Source organism: Diuraphis noxia, unplaced genomic scaffold (genome assembly GCF_037042655.1).
Source record: "Diuraphis noxia isolate RWA-SAM2 unplaced genomic scaffold, SU_Dnox_SAM2 contig0001, whole genome shotgun sequence".
Lineage (NCBI taxonomy): Eukaryota > Metazoa > Arthropoda > Insecta > Hemiptera > Aphididae > Diuraphis > Diuraphis noxia.
In genome coordinates, this window is record NW_028301711.1 from 26362421 (window position 1) to 26382367 (window position 19947).

General features: G+C 26.9%; 1 protein-coding gene across 9 annotated transcripts in view; it reads left to right on the forward strand.

Moving 5' to 3' along the window:
* Positions 1 to 14846, forward strand: part of AMPdeam (AMP deaminase) — a 31002-nt gene extending 16156 nt beyond the window's left edge. For 7 of the 9 annotated variants that reach the window (XM_015508314.2, XM_015508313.2, XM_089218223.1 and 4 more), the window contains 12 exons: positions 613 to 877; positions 3772 to 4078; positions 4448 to 4594; positions 5620 to 5833; positions 6913 to 7042; positions 7166 to 7351; positions 9461 to 9756; positions 9950 to 10063; positions 10155 to 10331; positions 10607 to 10901; positions 11069 to 11179; positions 11248 to 14846. In XM_015508314.2, coding sequence (XP_015363800.1) covers positions 613 to 877; positions 3772 to 4078; positions 4448 to 4594; positions 5620 to 5833; positions 6913 to 7042; positions 7166 to 7351; positions 9461 to 9756; positions 9950 to 10063; positions 10155 to 10331; positions 10607 to 10901; positions 11069 to 11179; positions 11248 to 11445 — 2440 coding nt within the window. In that variant the 3' untranslated portion in view covers positions 11446 to 14846. The remainder of the gene's footprint in view (positions 1 to 612; positions 878 to 3771; positions 4079 to 4447; positions 4595 to 5619; positions 5834 to 6912; positions 7043 to 7165; positions 7352 to 9460; positions 9757 to 9949; positions 10064 to 10154; positions 10332 to 10606; positions 10902 to 11068; positions 11180 to 11247) is intronic. The other 2 variants (XM_089218224.1, XM_015508319.2) reach the window with 2 other exon arrangements.
* The last annotated feature ends 5101 nt before the right edge of the window (positions 14847 to 19947 follow it).

A 19947-nucleotide genomic window follows, 5' to 3' on the forward strand; every position in this document is an offset into this window, starting at 1 on the left:
AATTTAATTATAGTTTATTATTTGAACTTTTAGACTCTAGTAATTTAAATTTAGCATGAAATATGATATATGTTCTCGTCGCTTTTATTTATTTATTATTTTCATCAAATTACTAGATCATTAATTACAACATAGTAATTCATTAATGTTGAATATTGAATGTTGATAATATTATTTTATATTATGATTACTTATTGATCACATAAATTATTATTTAACGAAATAGAAAAATAGGTGTTGTTTAAAAGCATATTGATTAGGTATCGAATGTAAATTACTAAATCGGATAATAATTCATTTATTGTGGTCTTTGACCGCTACAAGCCGCGATCCGCTAGCTTATAATTTTAATATTTTAGTGTCGTCCTTAACACTCGAGTTCGGTGTTAACTTAGATAAAATAAATTATTGTTGATGAAATAACTTTTAATTTTCCTAATACATATATTACTGTTTTCTTTTGGAGTTCATCTTTGTTGCCAAGCTTCTGTAATCGTCAATACTTCTAGGTTTGGCTAAAAAGCTATATGTTAATTGTCTTTCAAACAGTGTTTTGAAATAACTTATCGTATTATAATTTATGTTTTTTTCCGATTACTTTGCACTATGCAGTCTGGCAAAAGAAATGGACGAAAAACGAGCTGCCGCAGCAGCTTTAGGATACCCACAGTCGACTATGAACAAAGATGATCGACAGTTGTATGGAGATGGTGTAACAATTTCAGCACCATCGTCAACCATTGCGGGAATCGATAAACAACTATCATCGTCCGCTGGTGCACAGTGGCAACAAAATCTAACAGAAGACAACGAAGGGCAATATGATTTTGTGCCACATTTTCAACGCGTTAGCATTGGTGGAGAAGATAACAATGGGGTAATAATATAATAACATACAAGTCGTTTTATGCTATATGTATTAAAATGAACAATTTTACCATATGATTGATTATTAAAATATTAACATATGTGTAAATAATATACAACCTAATATGTATAATTCTATTTAAATCAGTAAAGTATTTATTCAATAGTATACTACTGATATATCAGTGGCGTACTCGGATATTTTCAATGGTGGGGCATGGGTATATACTTAACAACATTATTTGTATATTTCATATCTAAATATTTTTTACATTGTATTCATTTTTATACATCAATAAATATAGTAAAAAAATGCTAAAAGGGGGGGGGGGTTAAACACCCAAACCACTAATATGTGTGTACGTCACTGAGCAGTATCTTATGTATTTGAAGGCAATATTTTGTCTCAGAGTCAAGACAGACGTTTAAATCATTATATAATTAATTAAATATTATCAATTTAGCCATGCAATTTGTTGCTAGCTACTATAAATAAAGTTTATAAATTATAAGTATAAGTAGTATAACAATACAATTTAATTATAGTTTATTATTTGAACTTTTAGACTCTAGTAATTTAAATTTAGCATGAAATATGATATATGTTTTAGGTTAGGTTTATTTATTTATATTTATTTACCTACGTTTAGGTTGGGCTTATAATTTATTACTACACTTGGACTTTTAAAAAAAAAAAAATTAATTAATTTTATCGTTTCAACTAGTATTTAAAATTTATTGAAATAGTGTATAATATTTAAACTATCGATACTAAAAAAAATCTTAAACACGTAGTCACGTGACAGTTACTCAATGCATGTTCTAAGATAAACAAAAAAAATAGATAATGATTTATATTGTTGTATCGATGATATATGTAAGGCAGTCTATGCAATTTAAAATATCTAAATCAGTATTACAGTATGTTATAAATTTATAATACATTTTCACAAAAATCAGTGTTAAAAAATATCAGATTTGTTCAAATGTCTGTAGAAACTAAATTATGAATTCAATAACTAATATTATAACTACTATTTATTACATTATAATATTATCTCAATAATATTTAATACCATATTATAACTATTTCTGCGGTTAGGGTTAAACATTAAAATACGTTATATTATAATATAATTAGGATATATTAAATTAATTCCATAGAATAGCGAATTAAATTATTTATGAAAATTAAACGATTGTAAAATCTATTGAACTAAGTGGCTTTAGTCGGCATAATTAGTTTAGAGAAGACTTAAAACAATAAGTAATAATCCTTTGTGTATCCATATATCCGCGTGGTTCTTAGACGATATTGATTATTATTATTAAAGTTAATAATTAATAATCACTCAATATAATATACTCATTATATAGTATAGGTATCTATATTATATTTTTTATGAGATTTGTAGTAAGTTCTTTAATAACAAATAATGGTCTAAATAAGATCATATAATTCTTATAATAATATAATACGTTTCTAATAGCTCTATTTTATAGAGTTTATTTATAATAATAAACCAATGAGTATCTAACCTCATAAGCAATAATAGAAATAAATTAAAAAAGCAACTATTTTTGAACTACCTATCTATTATACATAATATACAAACAATTAGCTTGTAATTTATATACATACCTATAATTGAATTAACAAATTGTATCCTATTCTTAAATAGAAATCTTTTACAAAATATGATTTATGTGAATGTTTAGTTATATATTTATATTTATTATTTATGTTATATATATATGCATGTTAGTGAATAACCACATTTTAGTAGATATTTAATTTTTTAAACTTGAATATAAGTTAAAATAGCATACCTACCATTGAATTATTTAGGAATATATAATTAGATTAATATTTGGGTTTTTGAAAGTAAAATTGTTTATTTTAACAATTTTCAAAAAAGATGAAATTTTTTGTAAATTATACTACTCTGACATACGGTATTCAAATCTGGGACCAAAAACTCAAACCTAAATCTTCTACAATCCTTTCAGTCGATTAGTCTCCCTCTTCTGACAAAAGCACCTTGGTATGTTAGTAATCATACAATCCATAAAGACCTGAACATTCCAACTCTTCATACCCTCGCTTCAACACAGTATAAAAAATTTCATTCTAAAACAAATAATTATCAAAACCCGCTAATTTCAAACCTCTCCTCTAAGACTCCCGGATAACCCTCCCCGTCGACAAAAACGAAATTGGCCTCACGATTTACTTCGCTAAAAAAAAAAAAAAAACAGTTTGAAGTATAGTGTTCAATGGACGTACCCTTCACTCAAGCCTCCAAACCTTGTAAACAAATCTCAAATTTATTTATTGTTTTATTATATTACAGACTGTAGATACATTTATTTACAAAAAAAAAAATTATACTACTCAATATTCAAGTATTCATTAACTCATTTATCAGAATAATTCAATAAATGAATAATTTTAATTAAATCTTTAAGATATATATTTTTTGAACTGTTAAAACTTTACTGAATGTATTATTTAAAAAAAACAAAAATTAAGAAAATTTACACTAGCTTTCAGTTAAAATTAAGAAATTTCAGTTTTGGTATCAGAGTTTCCGACGGTTATAATTTTCGCTCAATTTTTGTGTATGAGACATTAGTAATATTTATATTAAGTGAAGGTAAACCTATGTATATATATACTCAAATAGATAAATTATATAAAATGTATAAAATTTAAGTAAAGTACGAAAAACGTTTGTGACGTTAATTCGATCATAATGGTACCTATTGCGTTAACGGCCGCGGTACACACACTTTACCTATGGTAATTAAGGTATTTTTTTTTTACCCTTCTTGAAATTACCTTTATCTTGGTGCTAGATATTATTATTTTTAAAACTGTATCCGTTTAATTTTTCCTTGTAGGTCCCTTTGGAAGATTTGCACTGGGCATCGCAACAACTCATGGAAGCGTTACACATTAGAGAACGTTATATGCGAGTGTCCCATCAATCTTTCCCGAACATCACGTCGAAGTTTTTCCACAAAAAGCACCCCAAGCCGCAAGGGGGGGATCCATCCTCGCCGTCGTCGGGCAACGCTTCGGTGCTACACTCGTCAGACAGCGTTACCGACGTGTCCGCTGGCGGCGACTCGAACAACAAATCGGAAATCAGACAGCCGTATCCAAGAGCCCGAGTGATCAAGCACGAAGACCGCCAATCAATCGCCGGTAAGTCCTCTCTCTCTCTGATCACAGTGCAATATTAGCATAATGAAAAATTGTATAATATTAACTACAATTAATATACTTAATCAATGTCTGTAGGTATCTCTTTACAACAGAATAAAATATTATACATAGGTACCGGCGGGCGTGTGAGAAAGTTAAGAATAGTAAGAATTTAAGTTTAGAATATACATACTATACCAGCTATATTTATTTATATTGTATTAGAATATTATTTATAACGGTTTTCCAATTGCGCGTACCTAAACATGCAGTATGCACACGTATTACCAACTATATAATATGCGTATATGATGATAATTACAATTTAAATATTATGTGTGTTTGTGTTGTGTGTGTGTATGTGTACAGATATCCGGAAACGAGTCTCTGTTTCTGATCTAGGAACGCAACAATCTAGGAAATCGTCATATAATCCGTGGGCTGACCGACGAAGTTCAACCATGGACGACGCGTTTACCGACCAACTATTATTCGACATTGCGTACTGCCAATACGGTGCGTGCGTGCGTGTTTGATGGACGATCTAATATTAAATAATATACAGATATATATATATATTACACATATGATATAATATCTAATTTTTGTATTATGTGTGTTGGTGTGCTTGTGCAACAATTTGTGTATTATACCTATTCTGATGCATTAACATAATATAAATGCAATTAAAAAAAAAAATCAAAATAGTTCTATATTTGAAAAAAATGTTTAAGACTCCTGTAGCATCAGCAATTTTTGTATTTGTTTTTTTTTTGAACACTAGAATTTTATACATGTTGCCTATAATACATAGATCAGTAATACTAAATTAAGTTTTTTTTTTTTTTAATACTTAAGCATATCACACTGCCACCGCGTGTAGTGAAAACATAGTTTCGTGTATAATATTATATAACACTGCAGCCGCCGCATAATTATTTCGTAGGTATACCAACAAAATACATGCGAATAATTTCCGCACGCTCGTAGTAATTATTAAACTGTTAGTTAATTGTTTAAGATTGTTTTTAACGAAACCTCATATTTAATACATGTACGATGATAATGGAATTAAATTCATGATTATTATCAAAATGAGGTGAGGACTGCTCCTTGAATTAATTTCTAACAATGTATGTTATGTTTTTTATTTAAAGTAACATCAGTAATCAGTGTATTTATATGTATGTATACATAATATTATATATATTATATATATCGACGAACCAAAAGCATTTATTGTCTAGTAGGTATATTGGTATATATAATATACCATAGAAATTTTACTAAATTGGTCTACATTAGACCTTAGTGACTTAGTATATGGTCTATGATATTATATACATACGTACATAAATACGTTTATCTCGCACGCTCTAAATTACAATTTATTGTTTGTTTTGTTCACCGAATAATTTTTATTTTGTCTACGACTACCTACTATATATACGGGACACTGTTAATAACAGGATACTTATTTTATAGTATCTCTAATAAATTGGATTTTCGAAAAATTTACGAGCGTTTATTTTGTGTGACAGACCATCCGGTACATCCACCAGCAAGTGTTGGTGACCCGTGGCAGTGCGACTTTCCACCATCGTTGGGCTTCACGATCCGTGCGCGGGATGGCGTATTTCAATTGTACAGCAGTCCGGACTCTGAGACTCCAGTTCAAGGATTCCCGTATCCAAATTTGGAGACATTTTGTCGGGACATGCAACGGCTGTGCACAATGATATCTGACGGTCCACTGTAAGTAATATCAGCGAGCAAGTAATAGCAGCAGCCCGACTATCTAGCTCTAAAGGATTGCCCTAGAATCCGTGTCCCCAAGTCTGTATTTCCGAAAATTGTAGATCGTAATAAAAAAAATTACAAAGAAACATATCATACTGTCTAAAGTTTTCTGAAAATTGTGAAACTCCCATCCACTATCAACCAAACTCGAAATACCAAATGTGTTTTTATTGTCAAGTGCACGGGCGCATCAGTTAACATTTTTTCTTTCTCTGATTTACACACGTAGTTTAAAATAATAAAAACCACTTTTTGTATTTCATATTTTCATTCATTCATGTAGATTACATGATTGAAATTAAGGTATCATTACCTAGCTATTATAACAACTATTTTAAAAATTAATATCATCTGCAGTGTTTTTTTTCTAATATTCTAATTTTTAGAAAAGCTATTACTTAGGGTATTAATTTGGCTAATATCAGCACAGATAATTTTATGCTTTATAAAATGTATTTTTATAATAGTTGAAATTTAACAATGTTATCACAATGAGTGAATTACGAAGATAGATTTTAAATACCTCTATTTTACAGTTATACGTGTGTAAGGCAGATAAAATAATATTATACTAGTGTAGTAGTGTGCCCTCTTTTTCACTGTAGTCAAAAACAAACTCTCAACACATCTATTCGTACTTTATATGCTAGTATAATGGCCGTGAAACGATAATTTAAGAAAATTAGTCAAGTATTTTTTTTGTTAGGATTGAATTGTCTAAACTTAAAATTCCTGTTTTGTTTCAATTATAATTTATCGTAACAGAACGCAAATAATATTTTTATCATTTTGTTCTAAATACAATAATTAAGACAATGTGATATACGACCAATTATCGAGATATAACCGATGAAATACGAAATTATGTTTTAAAAGATTACAAAACTGATAGGTATAAAATTATAATAATATAAAATGCATGAGACAACAAGCAAACTAAAAAAAAAATTTAATTAATATTTTTTTTTTTTTTTTTAATCTTTATAATATCGTTATATTGCATTTCCTTAATATATTTATTTTTTACACCTCAGAAAATCATTTTGTTATCGTCGATTGTCGTATTTATCATCAAAATTCCAGTTGCATGTGCTACTAAACGAACTAAGAGAACTTGCGTCACAGAAAGCTATTCCGCATCGTGATTTCTACAATATAAGAAAGGTACTATTTAAATTAATATTTTATCTAAACTGTTCAAATAAATTTGTCTCTAAAATCTATTATTAATATAAATGTATCTATTAATTTTCAAAGTTTTTATTAATATTATTTATTTTAATAAAGGTCGATACCCATATACATGCTGCATCGTGCATGAATCAAAAACATTTGTTAAGATTCATTAAGAAAACTTTAAAAAATCATTCAGATGAAGTGGTGTCTGCTGGTGGTATGACACTTAAACAGGTTTTTGAATCGATGAAATTAACATCGTATGACTTGACCGTCGATATGTTGGATGTACACGCAGTGAGTAGATAATAATTTTAAAGAAAAATACAATTAGATAACAATTAATATTATGATTTTATTTGAAATAAAATAAATTGATTAACTTATAAAACTTCTGCAATGTGATAACAGAAATAAATAAGAATAAGATGTCATTATAAAACATTATCCAGTTGACACCAGTCACCACAATGATAGAACAATTCTTATTTTCTCTTCAACATTTTTTTCTTTTCTTTATTTCATGAATATATAATCTACTTGGTTAAATAGATAATTATAAAGAATAAATGATCTTTATAATAATAACAATATATTAATTGTAGTATATTCAAAAACTTTATAATCTAATATTTTTACTAATAAATAAATAAATAAATATCATATTTCGTTATGATGAGTGTATAGGGTGTTAATAGGTACTACTACTTATATACTTATATACTTAGTATACTTATATTATACAGTGAGATTTTAATGCATAGTGAGATCTTAGCTTATTTTTTTATTAGACATCATTAGTTAGTACCTACTGTTAAAAAGAACATTATATTTTTAACTTATATTAATTTTAAATAAGGATATAAAAGAAGTAAGAAAGTCTTAAAGGTACAAAAGCAACAAAACATTAAATATTTATAAATAACTGAACAAGTACAAAAGAAAATGAGATTTTATATTTTATATATATATTATACATGTCTGATAAGGCTTGTAAATATATCTGTAGATACTAATATGTATTATGTATCAGTTAGTAATGACTAATGACTTATTGTAATTTATAAATTAATACAAACTATCTATTTTTTATCGCTTTTTTTATTGCAGTTATAATAATATGTTTGAATTGAACTCTATAATATATGTAATATGTATAATTTTAAACCGTTATTATAATAATTTATGAGGAATCTTTTTTTCAATTTTCAAGTTTTTTGACCTAGAGAATTTTATTTATTGATATTTATAGAAAACAAATTTAAAATTTAAAATGTCTAAAAATAGCCCACAAAATTAAAATATTTTGAAAATACAATTTTGTATGGAAAATGTTCATTTGGTTGTGATTTCATACATCTATAGTTAAACGTTTTTTTAATTGATTAAAAAAAATGATTTCGTATAAAAATTTAATTTCTTTATTTTTCCCAATACTTTTGAAAATTACTTGGTATATTTCATTTTGACTTCTTAAAAGTATCAACTAAATCCAATTTCCTATAAGAAAACCTCCCCCAAATCGGAACATACACATTTTCCAACTACTTTTCGTGTTTAAAATTTTGAATGCACAAAAAAAAATAATAAATACTCATTATGAAATAAATTTTTTCATTGCTCCGCAGAAACTAAAATAATATAGGTAAACAAAAATAAATTTGATACATTTTTAAAAAATAATTAATACTTGATTATGAACTCATTAATTCGATTTTATACCTATATTAGGTAATAGATACATACATCTTTCATGATAAATTATATCAAAACTAAGTACCAGTATTTTACATATTGTCAAAATATTTTACAAATTTCAGTTAGTTTATTTAAGATTTTGAGCGAAGCAATAAATGCATTGATTTTACAATGATGTGTGTGTCTGACATTTGTGTACATGATAAGTTATTGAAATAGTACTTCGATTTTCAACTTCTCTATCTTTTATCGTGAGAAAGTAAATTTTGTTGGTGCATTAGAAGCCTAGATCAACATTTAAACTTTTCACTTGTTTTCAAAAGCACCATAAAATAAAATAAGGAAAAACAGGAAATTTTACGTAAAATTGGTAATTGTTGAAATCTGATTGGTTTACGGCCAGGTTAGAATTTCGATAAAATTTGTAAAAATCTTAAAAACGTGCAAATTCGTTTGAGTTAAAAATTTATAAAAAATTTCATTTATATATCCGGGCCAAGACTTAATAATTTAAAGCTGGATAGTTCACTCTTAAAGTCCTATAAATAAATTAGCCGATCAATAAACACTGGTGTTCTAAATATCTATATTGGCTGTAAGCTATGTCAAAATCGTTATAAAAAAATATTGTAATATATAAAATAAATAATTATAGTTTGTTTTCGATTATTTATTATTTATTATTTTGTATAAATGTATATTTTATAGGATCGCAACACGTTTCACAGGTTTGACAAATTTAATTCCAAATATAACCCTATTGGAGAATCTCGTCTCAGAGAAGTATTCTTGAAAACCGACAATTATACTGGTGGTAAATATTTTGCTCGGGTAATTAATGAAGTAGCAGCTGACTTAGAAGAATCAAAATATCAAAATGCCGAACTCCGTTTGTCTATCTACGGAAAGAGTCGTGATGAATGGGACAAACTAGCCAAATGGGCTATTTCTAATAAAGTGTATTCTGACAATGTTCGATGGCTAGTTCAGATTCCACGATTGTTGTGAGTATATATTATAAAAAATTCTATTTTTTTGTAATGTTTACACATAGCACTGATTACTTAAGTCATATTACTTTTTTTTAATTTAAATATTTAGTTTATGCACATTATTGTATAAGTATTACATAAAATATATTTTCAATTGTTATTGAAGCAATAAAAATATTAATTATAAAAATATTCTTTGTTACAGTGATATATTTAGATCAAACAATATCTTAGACAACTTCCAGCAGTTATTAGACAATGTATTTTTGCCACTGTTTGAAGCCACCAATGATCCTAATTCACATCCAGATCTCCATAGGTAACGGATAATCATACTTATTATTGCTAAGTCTTTAATATTAACATATTTTTAATCAAAAATTAAAATTGACCCATAAAATTTCTTCTAGATTTTTACAACATGTAGTCGGGTTTGATAGTGTTGATGATGAGTCAAAACCAGAAAATCCCTTTGTTGACAGAGAAGTTCCCAAACCAGCACAATGGAAAGAAACTGATAATCCTCCTTATGCATATTATCAGTATTATATGTATGCCAACATGACTGTACTCAATCATCTCAGAATGTAAGTTATTTAAGTATAAAATATGTTAAATATAAAATAGTACTTTGAAATTTAAAAATTGTAAAATTTGTGAAAAATAAACTATCATCAATTCAAATTAGTCTGTTAGAACTAATGAACAATTATATTTATAATTTTAAGTGTAATATTTAAGTAATTTGGAGATGATGTTTATTTAAATGACATGGTAGTAATTAATTATATATTTTTGATATCTTAGTTTTATAAACATTTATATTTAGAACGCCCTTTTGATTTTTTTTTGTCTCTATTAGTAAACAAGGTTTCAATACGTTTGTGCTAAGACCCCATTGTGGTGAAGCAGGAGCTGTACAACATTTAGTGTGTGGTTTTATGATGGCAGAAAACATATCACACGGACTGCTCCTAAGAAAAGTACCTGTACTTCAATATTTGTATTATGTTGCCCAAATTGGTATAGCCATGTCACCTTTGTCAAACAATTCATTGTTTTTGAATTATCATCGGAATCCATTACCCGAATATTTGGCTCGTGGTCTGGTCATCAGTCTGTCGACTGACGACCCTCTGCAGTTTCATTTCACCAAGGTTATCATTTATATTTATTTTAAATTTCATTTTTGAAATTATAAGCACCTAAAGAATATTATCATGTTTAAAATTATTTGATTTTTACATTTTAATTGATTCTGTAGGTATTATATTGTAATAGTAACATACATTTAAATAAATAATTATTAATTTTACTATTTTAGGAACCATTAATGGAAGAATACTCAATTGCTGCACAGGTATGGAAATTATCAGCATGCGACATGAGTGAATTGGCTCGAAACTCTGTATTGATGTCTGGATTTCCTCATAGGGTATGATATTTAGTAACACATTCAAAAACAAAATACATTTTACTGACATTAATATGATTTTAATGCAGATCAAGCAGTACTGGCTGGGACCCAATTACACTAAGGAGGGGGTGGCAGGAAATGACATATCGAGGACTAATGTCCCGGATATACGAGTGGCGTACCGTAACGAAACTCTTTTAGACGAGTTAGCGGTCATATTTGGCTCCATGCCGACAAATGCGACAACAAATACAAACAGTGTAACATCTACAGTGCCTAATTAATAGATCTAGACATATTAGTTGTACTCGATAGATGACATACATTTTATTCTATATTATAAGACATTGTATTCCATGATTAGTTATAAATTATAATCATATTATTATTATTATCTAGATATTATTATTTTTGTGACTATTGAATTTAAACGTATTAGGCAAGTCTAGTTATATTTAAATTTGTATGATCCAGGTAGATCATTTTTATTATTCAATTATCTTATTTCGAATAATATACTTTATTTTAATAAGTATTAATAATAATCCTATTATATTTATATCCATAAAGTATGATTATAATACTTACAAATAATAAAGGGTGATAAATATATATATATATATATATATATATATATATATATATTATATTAGTTTCTAAATGTAATTTATACTTAGTTGTTTTTATTGTAAAGTTATATCTTATATATCTTTTATCTTTCCTACAAAATTGTAAAATAATAATATTAGATTATGTGTTACTTATTCTTAGCTTTCTATGTAATATTGTAAATACAATACACATAGAACACACACATAATCTTTAAGTATATCTACTCATCTATTAACTTTAAATGTTTGTACCTTTTATCAAATTCTTCATTATATTGGAATAAATGTTATGGATACATTTTGATTTGAGTTATCAGAGATAAATATCAATAAAATTATTATAGTTATTAATTAACAAATTAATTTTTTTATAAAAATGTTCTAAATTACCTTGTTAAATTTGTTCTCATGTTATGAAATAACTTATTAGCAAACTAATTATACAGTAACAATGAGTTTATTTTTTCTTAAATTTAGAGATTTCAATAAATTCTATTTTGTAAAACTAAATTTTATAAAACAAAAAAATAAATTAGTAATTAGAAATATAAAATATTATTCATACATTTATAATATTGCATTTTCAAAAATGATATTATAAGCAGGATATTTATAGAGGTAATTACATAATTGATAAAAGAATAATATAACTATTTACTTAGTATCTAATACATATTTGTATGCTCATTAATCATTATTAATATATCAGATATTGATTTGATATTATTCTTGGGTAATTAAAATATATTAACTATGAATTCGGATATTATAATTTAGTATGGTTGTGGAGTGGACCATTAGGTAAATAAATAAATACAAATAATCTTAATCTTTTATCCAAGCATGGATTTGAGTTGATATAAGTACTTACAGAAATTAATTGTAATACACACATTCGCTGAAAATTGTAAGACCTCTACTAAATTACCATGTTATTTGTTAGCTTTTTTTAAAAATGATAAGATTATTATTAGTTATATATGAGAAAAATATACTGATTTTTTTTTTAACTTGACTTTCGAGTGGACAAGTCTCATAAGGCAATGGGTAAATAGAAAATAAATAATAAATTCCTCAAGAAGTAAATAATAATTCCCGAGTAGATTGATGCTGCTGAGTGACTTATCATAATCACGAATAAATAATATATGTAATTTTTTACATGTTATATCAATATAATATTATAATATCATCCTTACTTATTTCACATTATTTTGTATGGATTGTAAATAAGAATGATAACCGATATTCAAAAAAAAGCGTGTTGTTTTGTTCAACAAATTTGTTTGATACGTCTTGCTTATGACATTCTATTTGTGTTTTCTAAAATAGATTTATAACGGTATGCGTATATATTTTGCTTAATAATATTATCTTAAAAATATTATTGTACAATTTCAATCGCTCGGCGTCTTGGGTATGCTATATTTTAGCTACATCAATGTCATGGATTAATTTTGCGGGTATCTTGTTAACTGGCAATTGTTTAGTTTATTTTATGTGCGTTTTATTGACAATATTATGTTTAAATTTTAAATAATTATATTTATACCTAAATGTATAAAAAAAATGTTCCATTCATTTTACCCATTTATACCAAACAACATACCTAGAGCAAACCCGAATTTAATTTACGAGTTCTCGGAAACATTCTTAAAGTTTGTTTTTGTTCGTTAAAGTATTACTTATTTTCCTTATTATTCCATTCAAATTTAACAATAAAAAAACAACATAATACATAAAAAATATTTGTTTCAATTAAATTAATAAACATTGATGTAATAATAAATGTAGTGATCATTTTTATGCTATTAGGAATAAAATAAACAGAGTTTTATAACACATATTAGCGTATAAAATTACTAAACTAATAACAATTGCGTAAATTAATATTAAAAAAAAAAAAAATAGCAGATATTGTTACTCAGAAAAAGAGCCAAGAAGATTTCATAATAATTTAAAAAATTAAATAAAGTAATATAATTATAAACTATCTTATGCTGTATGCCATGTAGAGATACGACTATAAGAATAATAAAGGGAAAATATATTAATTTAAAATCTCCTATACACAACGAGTAAAGTAGTGATGAAAAATTGTTGAAAAATATTTGCTTTAAACAGTTATATAGTTTAGTGACTATAATAAATTGTGTTAAGTTTTGAGTTATAACTTTATAACTCACACCTTACCACCAGTGCCGCAACTACCGGGGGTGCAGGGCGTGCTTTGCACCCCCAATAGAGAATTTAGAGGGCCCCTCGATAGTTGAAAAATACTTAAAATTATTACATAAAAAATTAGAAACTAACGACCTATAATCTTAGTATAGTGAAGTTGTTACATCTTGTATTATATTTTTAAGTTTACCAGTGACTGTTGCAACAGCCAAACGATCATTTTCTAAACTTAAATTGATTAAAAACTATTTAATAAACTCAATATCTCAAAACCAAATAACAAACATAAGTATATTAAATATAGAAAGAGCTCGCACTGAAGAACTTGATGTAGAAAAATTAATTTTAGACTTTGCCAATCAAAAAAGCAGAAAAAAAATTTTTTAAAGTAATTTTAATATTTAAATATGTATTTTTTTTTATAATTTTAAATGTATTTACTATTTTGTATAATAGTGTAAATAAGTAAATATATGTTATGTATTATTTATATTATGTAAACATATGAAAAACATAAATATTTAATTTTTTTATTATAATTTTAAACGTATATCAACCATATACGTATTATCAAGTGTAAATTTGTATTTTTTTAGTTAAAATGAAATTTAAATGGTGATGGATACTTAACGTTTATATATTATATAAATATATTTTTCATGAAAATATTTCGTAAAATTTTGGAAAATAAGGGGCTATTATTATTTGGTTTGGCACCCCGGCCCTAATAACCTTAGTTGCGGCACTGCTTAGCTTACCACAATTGTTTTATAAAATATAATAATATTATGTAATTTAACTAAAAATAATTTGAAAATATTTTAATAATAAATTATGATGTTACTAATAATAAATTACATTTGTAATGAAATAAACCGATTTATTTTAGACTATCTATGACTTCGAACAACTTTTGTATTTTGTATTTCTTATCTGATACTAAGACTGGGCAGTTAACAATTTTTCTAAGCTCATATTAAGTTAATATAAGAAGATATAAGTTACAAGTTAGTTAATATATTTTTATAACTTCGTTTTTTCTTAACTGATATAAAATTGTTTAAATCGATCAGAAAAATCAGTTACCTAAAAAATTAATCATGAAATTGCATATTGTCTTAACCCCGCCAAGGGTTCTGTGCGCAGCAATCAGTGGCGGGTCGTCAGGGGAGTCTTTAAAACGGCGACTCCCATAGTAAAAAGTAGCAACAAAATAAAAAAGTTTGAAGAAAATTGTATTATAATATTTAATATTTTTATCCATTTAAAAAATAATAATTACGGTTTTCGATATTAAAATTGACAATATAATATTTTTTTTCTATTTTTACATTAATGATGAGAATATACCTACGAGTGTCATTCGATAATAATACAGGCGAAAATTATCGATAACGATGACTGTTGCTAGTTCGGGAATCTGCCGTTTGAAAGAGACTCAATTGTGTATCCAAATTCCGAATTTCATATGACAAAGCTGAGCACAGGGGTAGATTTTATAAATGTTATTCAGTACATTGAGACTAGACTCATTCAAAGTTTCTGCCTTTCGCATCGCACTCGTCACTCACTTTTCAGTTAACACCTAAAATCTGCAGCAAGTCGTATTGCCGTGCGTCCGTATTAGATAGACGATTGAATTTAGTTATTCGACATTGTATCGTCTCGCGTAGTAATGATAATATTATTATTTATTATTGGTATAATACACAAGTCACAAACTTGATTATAATAACGTAATAAACTACATTATAAATTGTCAGTCTCATTCGCGAGCCGCCACTGGTAGCAATGGCATTATTTGTTCGTGTTTGTGGGGGGGGGGGGGGGAGGGGAATTGATACATTCATATAAGTTGTAAATATAATATGTCCAATAATCTTATTAGAACTATGTTTATATTATATGACAATAATTATATAAATAGAAAATGTAATATGCGATTAAAATAACAACCTACTTATTTTGTTTATCCAGCACGTCATGTATTATGACCCATATTATAAAACTTGAGTTGAATACACTACTTTTATGACTATATACATAATTAACATGATATCATACAAACTATAATATAGACATATAGTAATATCTATATTCTATAATATGACTACGACAGACTAATAGACTATACATCAACAGAAAATATGATCATCAATCACAAACTAATAATTCTACATTTCCTGTATATTATTCTTGGACATTTTAATGAATTATGATAGGTATACTTATCTAATATTTCAAAAAGCAACAAAATTAAATAAGCCGGTAAGTCGTGGATGTCACTCTGCTGTTCAGTAGGTTGCAAGTGGGTTACTATAATGGATGAAATTAAATTTGAATCCAATGGTATTATATCATTGTACAGTACAGGCGCCGAAGTCCTATAAATCTAGTAGGGCGAAAAATATTTCAAGAGGCCCAAAATCTTGATATCGGAAAAAATGGCATTCCGTGCAGAAGAAAATGGTCAATATGAAGCGGCCCTATATTAAATTTTCAAAATATGTCAGGCCATGCCACGACCTCAGCATTCTGAACCTAGAATTTCTAGTGGAAATATATCAATATTTTTGTGATAAAGATTGACAATCTTGTAAGGAATCTCGTATTACATTTTCAAATCTTAGATTTAAAAAGACAATTTTTATGAATTTCTCGCTTAAAATAATTTGCGAATATTTGTGATTTTTATGTATTTTGTCAAAATTCAAATTTGAATGCTTATAAAAAAAACTTTGACATTGTGACAGTGCATTTCTTTTATTTTTCAACTGCTTTAGTAAAAATATGCTAGGAATCTTGTATTAAATTTTCAAGCTTTTCTGCCCAACAAATATATATAACTATCGATATTAATTTGAAAAAAAACTAATAATTATCGAAAATTGCATATATGCCTATAAATAGTTAAACTTAAGTCGAAATTTTTTGAAAATTGCACGGTGAGTAGAATATACTTACATAAACATTCGATGAAAATTTCATGTGTCGACGCCTCGACGGTAATTTTTTTAAAAGTTAAATCAAAAACCAAAATCGATTTTGTCGAAAATTAAAAATTCGTAAAAATTCCCGTTTTTTTCCTTAATTTTTAGTTTGTTTATCCCAATTATTAAGAAAAATATTATTTTGAAAATAAATGTATGGACTTTTTACTTTTGACCCCTTAAAGTACCAACTAGATTCACTTTCTGTTCGAATGAGGTATTAAAGTCGAAAATCGAAGCATTTTTACCGCCCCAAAACGTGATGACAAACACAAAAAAAAACCACACACATCATGGTATAAAATCAATACATTCCTCGCCCAGAATCTAAAATAAATGTTTAATAAAAATTTTAATTTAATTTTTTAGAAATCTGTTTGAAATTAATTTCAAGTAAATTTTTCAAGCAAGTTTTAAAGTGTTATTTAAATACATTAAAAATTTAACTATAATCAAGTTGAAAATTAGTTTTAAAAAAAAGGTAACAAGTTATTTAACTTTGTTAATATTAGCTTAGCGTTTTAATTTTTAAATCGTTGATGCTGGTGTTGTCTATTTCCAATCAATTTAACGCACATGATATATATTATATTAAATTCACACAATCGTACCGTGGTAGGTGTATAATTAAAAATGTCAAAGATGCAAAGTGCCAAAGTCACAACAAATTATTATATTAAAAGGCCAGGATATAACTAAAAATCGTGTCAACTTGACATAAGGTTGCTGGCAGCTAGGTATACGATATAAGTTATGATTGCATGGACAGCAAAAAAATCAATGAGAGGAATATGACACTTTTCCCTTTCCTCGGGCTACGCCATTGCAGTCTACTAAATCCGTATAGATAATATCATCATGTTGGTAACGTGCTACGTGTTGCCTATAAGTTAAATATATTTAACTATTAACACTAAACAGTGAATGATTAACTTTGAAATAAAGATCCATTATAATCACGAGCTAAGATTAGTTAAATTAGTGACCTTAATTATTATTAAAATCTTAATTGGTACACCTATACATGTTTTTAACAAAGTGATTTTCTCTCTGTATTTTACATCATAGGTGCAACTAGGGTCAATTTTTTTGGTTGGGGGGTTAGGGGATAGAATTTTAACTCATGTATATTTAGTTTATAGAATGTGATACATTGATGATAGGTAACTGAAATAATAATAATAATAGTAATATTTGGGAGGGCTAGGCAAATATTCAGGTGGGCTGAGCCCCCCCCCACACCTTAGCCCTTATCTAATTGCCCCTTTGTGTTACATAAATACAAAAGCGCAAATAGTGTCTGACATTCACATTAAATGGCTTTCTTGAACATATTGATAACTGTGACATATATATTTGGCCATTAAGCCATTGTACATTTATAATATTAATTATATCTATAAAGCGATAACAGATGTTTGTTTTAAAATAATGTGTTTCTTTATATTTGACTATAATACAATCAACGCGTAAAACCATCGAATCTTATAAATCATTGAAGTAAACACTTAAGGGATTAAAATATAAATATTTTTGAAGACAGCTTGGTCAGCCTATTATGTGTCTAAATACAAAATATTGCGCTTATTAAAAATGATTCATAGTAGTTAATTGTGTAGTATTTATTAGTTTTTAGTTATTTAAGTAGTTATTTGGCATACATAAATCATTGAAGTTCATATAACTTATTATTCTTTATTTATTTTTTATTTTTAGGTCTTTCTGATAAAAGCCATCTAAACTAAGTGATTTGATTTGTTGGCATTTTAACAGTTGATAATATACAATTATTTATAAAAATGTGCAAACATGAGTAATGAATAATAGAAAAGGTTAGCTACACATTATTATACATATACTAGCATGTAATAATATAATAAATGCGGTTCAGAATATAATATTATACAAAATAGCTATATGTAATTATTTAATTTTAAATTCTTATTGTTGAGTTAGTTGAGTGTGAATATTTTTCTTTATCATTACAATAATCAATTATATATATATATATATATATATATATATATATATAATTATCGAGCGGCCGAATTTTATCAATATATATTTCATCCTATAGAAGGAATGATGTTATAGACCTAGTTGGCTGTTTATAATCGTATCTTATAAAATATTACTGGGTGTGCAAGGTGTGTATTGCCCATCGGCCCCAAACTTGGAGTGTTAAGATTAATTTTTAGAATATAATCTTGGTTGTGGACATTTTAATTTAAGGAATATATCTAAAAACTAACAAGTCTAAGTCCTCTTTTGTCACTGTTTCACTCATTTCTCATTCAATGAAAGTTAAATACTCAAGTTTTACAATCTTGCACTTGACAGGCGCTTAATCTGGTCACTTTGTCTCGGAGACAAGCGTAAGAAACAAAATTCAGACTTCGCATCTACTAAGGCCAGTCCTTCGCTTTAACCTTATCTAACAAAATCATTCGTTATAAAAGTCTTCTTTAACCAATCTGAGGCCCTGATGAGATTTCTAATAATAGAACCATTCAAGCTTATAAAAACATCTGTCTTCATTTAATAATTGGCGCTCCCCGGCTTGTCTCAGATTAGTCCTTAAATTTCGACTCAAAATACGTCCAATCAATGAAAAAAATCCACGTCACACTGCGAGATAATTCCGATAAACTAATCAACGAATTAGCATCCCACGCTCTTCTTAGTAACCCAACCAAACGTTTCAAAGGGATTTGGTTCCACCACTTAAAAACTTAAGATTAAGTACTTACTTAATAATCAATACGAGTCACAAATGTGTGATTTCCTCCTCATGTATATAAACTAATTAAGCTGTCCATAAACATTAATATTACTGATTGTTAAAATTGTATAGATTGTAATTTATAAAAATAGAGCCAATTGTATGGAATTTAATTAAAAAATTTTTTTTTTAATTTACTATACGTCTATAGCTATCAATTTTTTGGCAACTGAATTATTGTTTTGTCAAAACTAAAGTTATTTCTGCTTTTAACTGTGAAAA